Source organism: Pleurodeles waltl, chromosome 7 (genome assembly GCF_031143425.1).
Source record: "Pleurodeles waltl isolate 20211129_DDA chromosome 7, aPleWal1.hap1.20221129, whole genome shotgun sequence".
Classification (NCBI taxonomy): Eukaryota; Metazoa; Chordata; class Amphibia; order Caudata; family Salamandridae; genus Pleurodeles; species Pleurodeles waltl.
The window spans coordinates 674,203,083-674,216,313 of record NC_090446.1 but is presented as its reverse complement, the minus strand read 5'-3'; the positions used below and the strand labels follow the sequence as shown (position 1 = coordinate 674,216,313).

Here is a 13,231-nt window from a genome sequence, read left to right as displayed (position 1 = left end):
ACCATCATACATAACTATCTTTGACTCGAGAAACAATAACGCATCTCCAAGGAACCCTCTGATAGAGCCTTACACAAAACAGCACTCAATGACAACCACCATTTGGGCGTCTCATAGCAAAGTACTGGATGCTCTTCTCGACTGTGAAACATACTGGTGAACTCTCAGCCTTTGGAAAACCATTAAAACACTAGGTGTTCCATGTCATACACTACATTTATTCAGATGGTTATGTGGGTTAGAGCTCTAGTGCCAGCCGTGCCAACAGACCAACTATGAATGTTGTGTTTCAGATGGAACAATATACCACTGAACACCTGTCCACTGGTTTATGGGCACGAAGAAGCAACAACAATTGGGGGGGGATCATATGTATGGTGTTTCTCTAAGAAACAGCTTGGTGAAAAACAGTAATGAATGCATACTACAAGATGCATCCTTTTCAGTGTAGTAGAGAAGATGTATTCCGCAGTATAATACGTGACTGCTAGATCCCATTCCCCATTTGTCGAGGAAGTTCATCCCTGAATCAAGACACACGGCATTCAAAGTTTGGTTCCATTTTGGATCCGTTTTGATTCCAGGCAAATACTCTCATCACTTTATAATTGAAAGGCTGTACCACTTTGTAATCCAAAGTTCTCGATGATGACCAACAATCACAAACGTGCACACCCTGTGTTCTGGCTGTAGAGGGGGGCAGGGGGTTCTCATTTAAATATGTACAGTGGATGCTTTCCCACTGTTTTTGTTATTCGCCTCACCATGAGCTTGTTGGTTTTGACAGGCTTTCACTGTGATACTCTGGTTTCTCTTTATATCCACTCTGCTGCGCAGCAAACGTTTGTTGTTGCGCCAGTCTCCGGAAATGGAAAACTGCTGCGAGTGGGGAAATATAACCCTTCGGCATGCCATTTCGGTGATCTCAGGAGTATTTTTCAATTGAGTGCAGCACAAATTGAAGACTTGGCGCCAAGCTGCGGAGGCTCAGCTCGGCCGTAAATATTTCCATAGCGAGATCCGTGGTAGCTTTAGGGGTGAAGGGGTGCTGTCAATCAGGAAGGGCCCAGAGTCCTATAGATCAATGTGCCTGATTGTTTTCATCAATCACGCCCTGGTATGGAAGCCGCTGGTCAGTGGTGGTGTGCGGCTTCAGATGTCACACTTCAATCACCGCGAGGCGCTGTGGGCAGGAGAGCGTTGCCAGGGCCAAATCCAAGGACTCCATTACTTCACCTCAGCCCCTGGAAAGGGATTTCAGACTCTGCTATTTAAAAGGGGGGGGTTGAGGGATATCAATCAGCATTTTCACAACTTTCCGATGATGGACTAAACACGTGCCATGGAAGAAAGAAGGAAACTGTGTTTTCAGTCTCACTGGTGAGCCTTCGGCCTCTGGATTGCAAGAAAGAAATGCATTTTGGGAGGAATAAACTTGAGTGATCATTGAAGACAGAGAGCACATGAAGTGTTTTCAGGTTTTGGGGTATAGGTGGTAAATTTCAATTCAAGCCTTCAACAAGTGGGAAAAGGCTGTCTGTTAATAAACCTTAGACCAATAACTGCTGCTGCACATCCTTTGGTAAGATACTTCAGCGAGATCCTTTGATGGTTAGGTTTTGTGAGAGCATAAAGCTCAAATAGCCTCTGACCCCGACTTATGTCTATCTGTGAGTGTCCATTTAGTGTAAACAATATGAATGCAATGTCCACATAAGACAGATTATTTTATGGCAAATGCATTTTTGTAGCGTATTTAATTTATTTCTGGGGCCCAAAGCACTTTCAGGGTCTGTGACCCTTTTGATTCTCCGGGTCTCATTGAGTGGAGTAAAAGTGATGTGCTGATATTGTTCTATTGTCTTTCATATTCTTTGGGCTGGTCACATTGGATAGTTGCTGGAATAATTTGGGTAGGATAATATATTAATAAATAATGTGTTCTGTGGGTGGTAGTGAGCCAGGTGATCACTACAAAAGCGCCTGTCTGTGTGCAAAATGTGTTTGTTCTATGCCTTGTTTGTAGGATTTCTTTGATTTTCTTAAGTAGAAAGGTGAAGACTCCATCTACATTTGCTTAGCCTCCAACTTTTCCCAACTCCCCAACGTTGTGCACAGTGAGGTCTTCAAAGTCCTCTGAAACCACAGAAGGCCAGACCCCTTCCTTTGGCTACTTCAGATTCCAGTAGACAGGGCGGCAATTTTAATGTCATGTTATGCTAACAATCGGTTATAAAGCATTTCATATCAAGGTATTGCTAATTTCAAAGATACCGCTGCCATACTCAACACAATGTGTTAGACGGTGCAGAGTTCTTGAGTGGGTATTATATGTAAACTTTTCCTTATAGAGAACATTTCTTTAAATACGATGAACCTAGTGTTGTAGGTGGCTGCTAAAATTGTCACAATAAAAGGTTTTAATCTGTAACACTTTAAAAGTACACCATAAAAGTGCTTTGGTCTCCCACATATTTATTTTGCAGCTGCAATACGTAAAAATAGTGCCAATTCTGCCACGAAATGTTTCTATTTTGAATGCCCATTTTTCATGAAAATGTTTCCTTGTGTCGATGAAGTGGTTTGGAGTGGTAACAGACAATGATTAACAAAAATTCAAGAATGCGGTAACAGGTGCCTTTTTCTGACTAATACAACAGCTTGCCTCCTACTGGTGGATGATCAGTGCAAAAAATGCAGGATATGTTCTAGTCTGAAACTCGAGCCTCTATTTAGCATTGAGTGAAGCGAGGTCAAAGCATTGGTAGCACAACATTGTGAAAGTAACCACTTCTAGGTAATTACCAGTACAACAAACTGGTACTATCTACTTTATGTTGATGCTCGTATTACTTTTGTTCACCCTGCTTCTAGCTTTCGATTTTGGAACACAAAGGAACCAAAGCACAGGGAAAACAAGTGGTTTGTTCAAGAACCCACATTTTTTGGTCAAGTATGGATTCCGGGACTAAAATCTAGGCCTAATAGGTAGCAAACTAGTAAGTATCTCATGAGCTTGCTGTATTTTGTAATTTTACAAATGGGGTATAATTTACTAACTTGATTTAATGTGCACTTTTACAATCTCTATAGTATTCACTGTGCAACGTTCTTGAAAATGCACCTATGTGCAGTGGCTGCTCGCAGGAGGGAAAAGGGGCAGGGTGGTGAGTGGCGGGGGGAAACAACAAAAACAAAATATAATAATGAAAAAAAATAATTTACCTTACGCACCGGTGATCTGCTCCGTTCCTCTCCTCTACTGTAGGCACAGGCTCCCACAACCTGCCCTGCGTGCAATCCTAACTTTGCTTTCATGCTGCCGCCAGCATGAAAGCAGAGTTAGGGTTGGACGGAGTGCCCAGCTAGGTTGTTCTGAGTCAGAGTTAAAGTCTCTGCCTGCTGTCTCCAACCTGCCTGTATTGCTGGGTTAGAGAGAGCCCAATGCGCATGTGTGTTTGGCCGGCCAGAGACAGCGGGCCAAACATACATGACCACAGAGGTGGAGTGCTCTGCACTCCCCCTTTGTGCTCATTACACCCCCACAGCCCGCCCCTTTTACTATAAAACAATAATAAACCTAATTTATTATAGTTCATAGCAAAAGTTTAGCAACTTCTGCTGCTGGCGGTGGAGAGAAGCTCCTCCCCCATAGCAGAGGAGCTGTCCTTGCCTATGAGTTAATTGGCTAAAAACCTCGATAGTTAAGTGGACTTTAAACCCTAAACACCTTTTCCCTATTTGTTTGAAAATATTTGATGTTTCTGTGCTTCCCTTGAAAACCTCGGGCTAGAACCTACAACCCTTCTGTAGGGAATGTGTTCCATTTTACAAAGCTTTGTTAAATTCTATTGACTCCACCATGCAAATACAAAATACATACATACAAGAATACTCTTCTAAAAACATCGGCTAAACTGTACCCCTCACAGACAAGACAATCACACTGGAGTGTGCCATGTAGGGCCATGTGCTATTCCCAGATGATGCATAGCCTTCTGAGCCACCAGAGAGGTGCAAAGCTATCAATTTCCACAATAACCTTTAAAATTCCCATTTTACTCCCAAGACAGCACAAGTGCATATCACAAACATTATACAACAGTTAAGCGGAAAGTAGTCTAAAAGCCACTTTGCGAGATTTTAGTATTCTATAATGCACTGAGTGATCACTGAGCTAAATCTGCTGCAAATAGGAGCTGTCACCTGTAGGAGGAGCTTTTTACATAATAAGAAATCATGTTTTATTCATATCTTGAATAATACACTTTTTCACAGCCACTGAATTAACAGAAAATCTGCACTAAAGCAGTACACTTTTGTCTTTCCCATATAAAATTACCTAATGCTCTTGTTGGCAAAGCAGCTACAACAGTTTAATTTACTCTCCTCCCATGAGCTAACATGGCATATTAGTTTGGTAGGTCTGGCCTAGATACAGCAAGAACCATCTGAGCAAACGTGAAATCAATTTCTTAGATCTGATCTAGATCGTTAGCTGTCTCGTCACCTTCATATAACAAAACAAACATTGCCAAAGCCAATGGATCGAGTGTTGTCTGACAGCCTTTCAGCTATGCCAATCAGTGTTTTGTCATGGGTAAAGCAGCCAGTGGCTGAAGTGCCTTTGTACTGTGCGTCCACCCACCACTGCATAGAGCATAGGGCAATGGGTCGACCAGCTTCATCCATTGACAATCATGCATCGTGAGTAATGGCATGTCAACTGATCACATGTGCACATCTGCCTAAAAAGAAGTGCAATTCAATGCCAGAACGGGTCAGCCAATCCTTAACATTGCCAATGCTTTTTACATTCCATTCTTGATCCATTTTTATTTATTTTATTTCTCCTACATCCTTATGTTACAGTAATTCAAAGATAGTACCTTTTATTTCTAACAATACGAATCATACATTCATTTGATGTGCATTAAAACTCAAAAGGGCTACTAAACTTCAGCTATTTATGAAGCATGTATCATTCTACTTAAATTACAAGTAAAAAAAAAATATTTAAAAATTAACATTGCAAGAATGTGGCCTTAACATTTTCTTTTTTCTTCTTCACATTTTTGCAGCATGTGCTGCAAATAAAAAAATAACTATACCAGATTACTAAGGTGAGACCTATTGGCTTTACCAATGATTGTTGTTATAGACCACTTGCTGCCACAGTCTCACACATTTCTACAGCTTTAAATGAACAATGTTGATTAATAATTCTATAATGTGGTCCACTCTTTAAAGAAGGAAGGGTGAGTTAACTGAAGTTATTTGAACAAATAATCAGCACGTCCCAACGTTTGCAAATGAGGCATTAGCCCATCAGACTACATCTGAAAAGCTGCCAGTCCCTACTGCCCTGTTTGACAAGATGATCTCAATCCTCCAACAACAACATCACACCTGGGTTCTCTTATTTAGTTGTTTTTACATATGTTTCCACTACACATCGATCAGAAACACAATAATGCAGTTGTTATTTGTGTTTTCTACTAATAATGATCGAGGAAATGGTCAGGGAAGAGATTTTAGATGGACAGGATGCAGCATCCTCATGTAAAACTAACAAGAGCAAGGCTGTCTTCATGCATCTAAGAAAAAATATTGGGCTTGTGTGGAGGGGTGAAGACAAAAAGTAACAAGGGCCAGTTTGTTATTGTCCTGTCCTCATCTCTCACCTTCGGGTATGCAAGGTGGCAAGCTATCTAGGGTCTGAGCCATACCCTGAATAGGGCTCGCATGACTGGTGCTCGTCCACCTTTTATGATCATGAAAGGAGCTTATAGAGAAAACCCCAGCCCAGACTTTTAGCTTCTTTGGGTCTAACAGTGGCAATGAAATCTGGGTCTCTTAAACAATGTTTCATTTCTGCTCAGGTTGCCAACCTTGATTCCTCTTCAGCTTCTTTATTCATTCATGAGGTGTATTTGCATAGCAGAGGGGAGAATCTCTGCCTTCAAAAAAGATGCGTATGCTTATGTCACCAACTCCCATTCCCGCTCATATGGTATCATTTTATGCATTTTACAGAATCTCTTGCACATGGTGCCATTTGGATTACTGGAACTTCTCATTTACCTTCCTATTTTTTTTTGGTCTACATGAGCACATAATCCTGCTGTCTCTCTGGTAAGGCCATTAATGTGTAGCTGCCTATATGTTTAGTCTTAATACTAATTATAATGTGTATAACTGTCTCTCATAGCTCCTCCTCATCACACTGCTCAGTGTCATGTTATGTTATGTCATTTCATGTGTGGTTTTATAACACGCTAATCACCCATGGAGGTATCCAGGCCTATTGTTGCAGGTGTGTGAGATCCGCAAGAGAGATTAGTCAAAAAGTCATGTCTTCAGCTTCTTGTGAAAGTCAAGAAGAAAGGAGGAGGCTCTGGTGTGTTGTGGGAGGTCCTTACAGAATTTAGAGGCCAGGTACGAGAAGGACTGGCAACTGGCTTTGATTTTGTGTATGGGCGAGTTGTGTGCTAGAGAGAGACCGGCAGAGCGGAGGTGTCTGGAAGGTTGATAAAGTGAATGCGGCTGTTCAGGTAGTCAGGGCCAGTATTATGGTGTACTTTGTATGTGTGGGTGAGTGAAGTGTGCATGCTTGTGTGTCGAGGAGCCAGGGGTGTTCCTGAAGGTGTCTAATGAGACACAATAAGAGCACCCCTATGGTCAATCCCACATAACACCAAAATGCTTCCTACAAAGTAGCAATGCACTTTCCCCAATGGTGAAGGCATAACCATATACAAATATGCCCAGATCCCTCCTCTAAGAACGAGCCAAGAAACATACCAGGTCCACACTAAAGACATTTCTTACATATTTTGAAGTAAATAGATGAAACTTTGAACTGCACGGCCTTTCGCTGCACTAGTAGAACAAACTGTGAAGCAACAACTTTGGACACATGGGCTTAATGTGCTCATGGTCAAGCAATATTTGTGGGGGTACATGGGTGTAGCTGTGAAGTGCACAGTCCTTGCCAAGAATCTAGTGTCTTCTTCACTCGTGTAAACCACCAGGAGAAGCACTAACCTCAATCTGGTCGATTTCCAGTCTTAACAGACGCTTTATGCACCAAAAAGAAAAATAAATGCCTTTTTCAGAACTGCTGTTACACAGCAGACATAGTGCTCATTCATCCACCTCAGAAGGATTAAAGTTGAGCCGCTTGTAGTTTGCAAACCTGGGAACCCCAATGCGCCAAAGCCGATACTTGCATGAATCCGTCTACCTTGTTTTACTGGCTAGGCTGCTGGGCAATACATAAAACGAGCCCTCCACTTGGGTCCATATCCAGCCAGTAATGATTGATAAGGTGATAATGTTACCTAGAAGACCCTGGCCTCTGAACTGGACTGACACATTGTACACCTACGTGGGCGGAGCGATAATTTCATGCTACCTGGCGAGTCTTGCACTGTGCCCAGAAGTGCAAAATCTGAGAGCAATTTTTGCCAAAAACGCTCAATACTCCAGGCAACTGCGCTTTTAGCTATTAATGGAAGTCATTGTGCGCTTCACAGCATGTGAACAATATTAATGACCCAGGGTAACTGCGGCCTGCTCATTAATGCAGTGGCCGGATTGACTTCTTGTAGCGGAATATTCCATTCCTGGCAAGGCCAGTTGTATGATGGAACAACGCATGAGCGAACCACACATGCCTGAACAACGCGGTTGGAACAACGACCGTGTTGTTTCCATGCATGCCATTACAATGATTTTTCGTTGTAAAAACATGCCTAGTAAAGGCATGTGTGGAACGCCCGCACCCATCCTAAAAAACATAACTACCCCGACCCCCCTACCTGCCCTACAAAACACAGCTACCCCACCACCGCCTTAAAAAACATAACTACCAACCCCCCACCACCAGCCATAAAAACATAACTACCCGACCCCTTACCACCCACCCTATAAACATATCTACCCGACTCCCTACCACCCACCCTATAAACATATCTACCTAACCCGCCCTAAAAACATAACTACCCCACTGCCATAAAAACACTACTACCCCGACCCGCCAACCCTAAAAACACAGCTACCCTGGCCCCCACCACTTGCCCTAAAAACACAACTACCTAGACCCCCCACCCACCCTAAAAACATAACTACCCTGACTCCCTACCCTAAAACCATAACTACCCCATCTCCTACCCCCCTAAAACCACAAGTAAACTGACCCCCCTCCCACCCACCCCAAAAAACACTACTACCGGACCCCCCTCACCTGCCCTAAAAACTTAACTACCCCAACCCCCTCAGCTGCCCTAAAAACATAACTACCCTGACCCACCCACCCTAAAAAAATATAACTACCTGGACCCCCCACCCGCCCTAAAAACACAACTACCCTGACCACCCAACCTCTTAAAAAAAAATGGCCCAACTACACCAACCCTGCCCCAGTCCCACCTACCTGACCGCATCCTCTCCCGATGCGCTCTCCCTTTTTCTCTGCCTTAACCACGCATGCGCATAGTTCAGAACATGTGTGGTTAAGGCAGAGAAAAAGCCCTGCATTGAAACGGCAAGCGTAGTTCCGCTTGCTATGTAAACAACAGCGTTGCAGGAACGCGGCCCCCGGGTAGGTCCCCGGTCTTTAACAGGAGCAACGTGAGTAAGTAGTTGCACACTAACGTTTTTCCTACTTTGATTTGTGTATTTCCGTATTTTGGTTTCTCTATATTGGCACTGTTTGGGACCTAGCAATGCAGTTTTCGCTATTTGAGTTAAACACGCAATGCTGGTGTCAGGGATATTTCCCTGTTTCAACTAAAAGTTGGTATTCGTTTTTTCATATTTTCTCCACGTCCAATCTTTTTTTTTCCTTATGTCCATCTTGAATTGATAAGACGTGTTGAACTTGATAAGACGTGTTGAACTTGATAAACTTCTGCTACTTTCTGGAGTAGACATATTTACTTGATTCTCCCAGTGTGACTGAATCATGGGTATTACAGTTGGAGACTTGGATGTTTGTGGGTCATGGCTACCAAAGTGATATGACTAGATGTCTAATACTTTAATGCTTGACAAATTTTTGCCTTTTTTAAATAATATTTTGTTTAGTATTGCATACCTGTTTCTGGGCGCGTGCATTCCTATGGAGCCGTTATCTTAATTTGGGACGGTAAGTCTATATTTATCTTTACTGCCTTCACACAGGTTATCTACGAGCACATTAACCCTATAGTGCTTCTCACACACTATTAAACTACCTTTCATGCACCACTTTTTATAGAATGCGTATCATTGCCTTTGTTTATATTTCACAGGGCGACCTTTCGACTAGACTGACCAGATGTGTAGTTGGTATGAGTAAGTGACCGGAGCATATTTGCTAAATTGAATCCCACTAGGGTCTATGTAATATTATAAGGAGAAGTTATGATTTTTGGTTCTGATGAAGCGTCACTGGATCCTTTTTAACCCCTTAGACGCAAAACATGTCGGCCTAGCACTATAGGAGATTGGATACCACATGAAGTGAAAGTGCGTTTGAGCATTTTCTCTACTAGCACTCCCTATATCCTTTTTAACCTTGGCCTAAACACATTTCTGAATTATTAAATATGATGGTTTCAGTTTAGAGCCAATTTTACTCTCCACTTTTCTTCTCTCCTGACTACACCTATAGTTTGTGTTCATCCTCTGCATAACTATAATTGGTAAAAGATCTCCGGCTAGGAGCCCTCCCTTTTTTAAGGGGTGGCCCATCAGACATTGCAGTGCCGGTCTGACGAGGAGCTTGCCCAGTGATGAAGCTTGACATCCTATTGGGTGTGTGAGGTCTTTTCTGCTCCTGGCTATAAAGTTCCCCTGTGTTGTATTTGTGTCTCCACTTTTACATTGTTGGAACAGTGTACTTTATAATTTTTATAAATACCATATAATAGGCAGTGGAGTGACAAAGCCACTGGATTCACGAATGTAACTCCAACTTCAGGATTGAGATTGGGGTGGAGTGGAAATAAAAAACTGAAATTTACATTTTTTGGAATGCCTCAAATTGAAAGGTACAATTTGCTCAAAGTAAAACAAAAAAAAAAAAGATTATCTTAAAAACACAGAGCTGCCAACCTAGGTGTAAGAATCGTATTGTAACAGATTGCGGTTCTCGCCTCAGCACAGCAAATTTGGACTGCGGCAAATCCCAATTTGCTAATTAACTCAGTTCAGCGCTCCAACATCTTTTTACACTACTTGGCAAGGAGAGTGTTAACAGGTAGTGTGTCAGCTCCATCTGTGCCCGCATCTAGCGTTTTGGCTGTGTCTGCAGTGTGTAAAGAGAATTAGGCTGCAGTATTAATATTTCATCTCTCTCTATTGCAACCCCCCCATTGACATCTGTCTTTCAAAAACCGAAAAGACCCCCCGCCTTCCCTTTCTCCCCTTCCTCTACCCCATTACAGCCCCTCCCCAAACCCAAGCTGTGCAGACAAACTCAACACCTTGTCAAGCAGGCTGTGCAGCAGAGACCCGCCATGCTGTCAGGCTGCGCTGTCTCGGTTGGTTGGCACGTGCATCTGCCTGAAGAAAGAAGCCCTGGCTGCCAATATTGCCAGGTCTGATGCAAGCTCTCTCTGCATGCAACTAAAAAAAGAGTTTACTAATTAATTCAGGGCTGAATATTATCTGATTCGTTTTATAAATGTGTTTCTCAACAATGTACATCCTGCATTAACTTCCTTGAGGTTGTAGCCCACAGTACCTTGATATCAACACAGACCTTTAGGATTACAGGCCAATTTTACAACAGGCCAGTGGCCCTGAATAACTGGTTGGACCCGCCACAGTCAGACACACTCCGGCCCAGATCGTGTCCTACCCCTCTTGTGGGCATTCCTCAACAAAATGACATAGGTACTGAAAGAGACGTCACATTCCCTTTGACCTTTGTTTACCTCAAAGGATTGAAAAAGTCTCTCCCTAAGACCCTGGCTGCTGCTTAGAGCAAAGAGGGGACTTGCAGAGAATGAATGTGGTTCACCGATCCCTGTTTACTTTCTAATCTTGCCTTTGAGGTGAGAGTCAGCAAGAATAAGTTTCCAAAAAGAGAGCTTCTAGCCCTAAATAAAAGTAATAACCGGCCTTTTAGATCAGTATGGCCTGTCAGGAAAGTCTCATGGTTCCCTCAAAGTCAGCTGCGCCCAGTACCAAGGCACAGTAGTGACCCAAGGCGTCACCAGGAAGGTTGGATGTTCACCCCATGGTATGTTTTCCCACATGAAAAGGATACTGAAACTCCTATTGGTTATTTCAAGGTTCCAGAGGTTTATCCGTAGGTCATCAGCCGACATGTACGTCTCATAGTCGCTGTTCACGGAGATTGAATTAATGTGATATGTATGGGCATTGGAGAACACTCTTCGCGGTGCAGCTTCGACCATCAAATCCATGGGTCGTAATACAGGAACCTGCCAACGAAAAGGGAAAGGTCAGAGGAGACAAGCACAACACCCAGAGTATTTTTTCAATAGCCTATGGCACTCGTAGTCCATACCACAGGACTGGCCTGCGTTCACTGATAAATGGCTAACCAAAACAAGCCGCCACAATATAATTATGATTTCAGCTGCGTAGCCCCCTGTAATTGCCCAGAAACATAATCCTGGCTTATGGCACTGCCACTAAGGAGGTTTAATTAGAAGGGGGTGATTTCCAGGTTCCACAGTTGTCTTATTACAGCAATTTATGTACTGTACCAGAGAGCTAGATATGTGCATGGCTGTTAGCGCCTGCGGTGTAGCTGGATTTATTGAATGACTGGGTAGGTGCTATTAAAAAAGCTCTCAAAAGAGAGCAAAGGGAGAACCCTAAAGCATTTGTCGGACACAGTGGGGTAAAAAATTGTCGCAATAAAAGACAAAGCAATAAAAAAGCACTGTAAGGTCATTATAGTAATTTTTTGGTCGCATGCCTACAGTCCGGTAATGGATTCAAGCACAAGGACGAAAGCAGGGGTAAAAGAACATTAAAGGGCACAAGATATGGAGGCGTACATTTATCTTTCTTAGTTGTACTTCATTTTTTGTAAAGGTTAATTTCAAAAGTGTCCAAGCACTGAGTGTAGATACTCAAGTAATATACTCTATCTAAATTATTAGCAGACAATCAACTAGAAAACATAACCGCGATAATTCTGAACACAGACTATGAGTAGAATATCAAGAATGTGGTCAGCTGCAAACGTTTTTTAGATCATGTTACATATATCAACCAAGGCACTTACCGAGGAATATAGGATCAGAACCAGACAGCACTTACCGAGGAATATAGGATCAGAACCAGACAGCACTTACCGAGGAATATAGGATCAGAACCAGACAGCACTTACCGAGGAATATAGGATCAGAACACTTACCGAGGAATATAGGATCAGAACCAGACAGCACTTACCGAGGAATATAGGATCAGAACCAGACAGCACTTACCGAGGAATATAGGATCAGAACCAGACAGCACTTACCGAGGAATATAGGATCAGAACCAGACAGCACTTACCGAGGAATATAGGATCAGAACACTTACCGAGGAATATAGGATCAGAACCAGACAGCACTTACCGAGGAATATAGGATCAGAACCAGACAGCACTTACCGAGGAATATAGGATCAGAACCAGACAATCAGTGCAAGAGTTGGTTGAGGAGGGCCGTACAGGTGAGTGTAGGGCATTGGTGAACGCAAAGGGACTGTAGTAGAAGTACAACGGGGTCTGTAGGGGAATCAGATGAGGGACAAGCTAAGGAGCAGGACATTGGGGAGTGAGGAACTGCAGTGGCCTAGTTGAGGTGGGTAAAGTCAGTGCATACGGAATCAGAGTGGAGGGTGGGCGTGGAAGGAAGTAGCTGGCCAGCAAGATTTGCATAAAGCCTTCTCAGAATGGGATAAAGTCAGAACTGCCCCTGCACAGTTACACAGGGGGGGAGGTAGTTTACACAAGAGGTAGCCTCGTAATACGATCCGATATGGACATCAAGGGGTTCTGCTGACATCATAAACCACAAGACTGAAAGCCTTATGGTTTGTAAATATCATGAGAACCTCGGGATGGCAATACATTAACATATTAGACGGTACTCCTTATTTCTTTATATTATTTTGGAGTAGTTCTATATATAAACACTGCACTTCTCATTCAAGCAAGTTTAAAAGTTTTACATTTATTTATTGTACAATAAACTAAAAGAAAAAACAAGACTCCCTC

At 42.8% G+C, this 13,231-nt stretch overlaps 1 protein-coding gene across 2 annotated transcripts in view; it reads right to left on the bottom strand.

The window, feature by feature from the left end:
* Positions 1-13,231, bottom strand: part of PPP2R2B (protein phosphatase 2 regulatory subunit Bbeta) — a 280,594-nt gene that overhangs the window by 31,912 nt on the left and 235,451 nt on the right. For both annotated transcript variants that reach the window (XM_069244673.1, XM_069244674.1), the window contains exon 5: positions 11,261-11,438. In XM_069244673.1, coding sequence (XP_069100774.1) covers positions 11,261-11,438 — 178 coding nt within the window. The remainder of the gene's footprint in view (positions 1-11,260; positions 11,439-13,231) is intronic.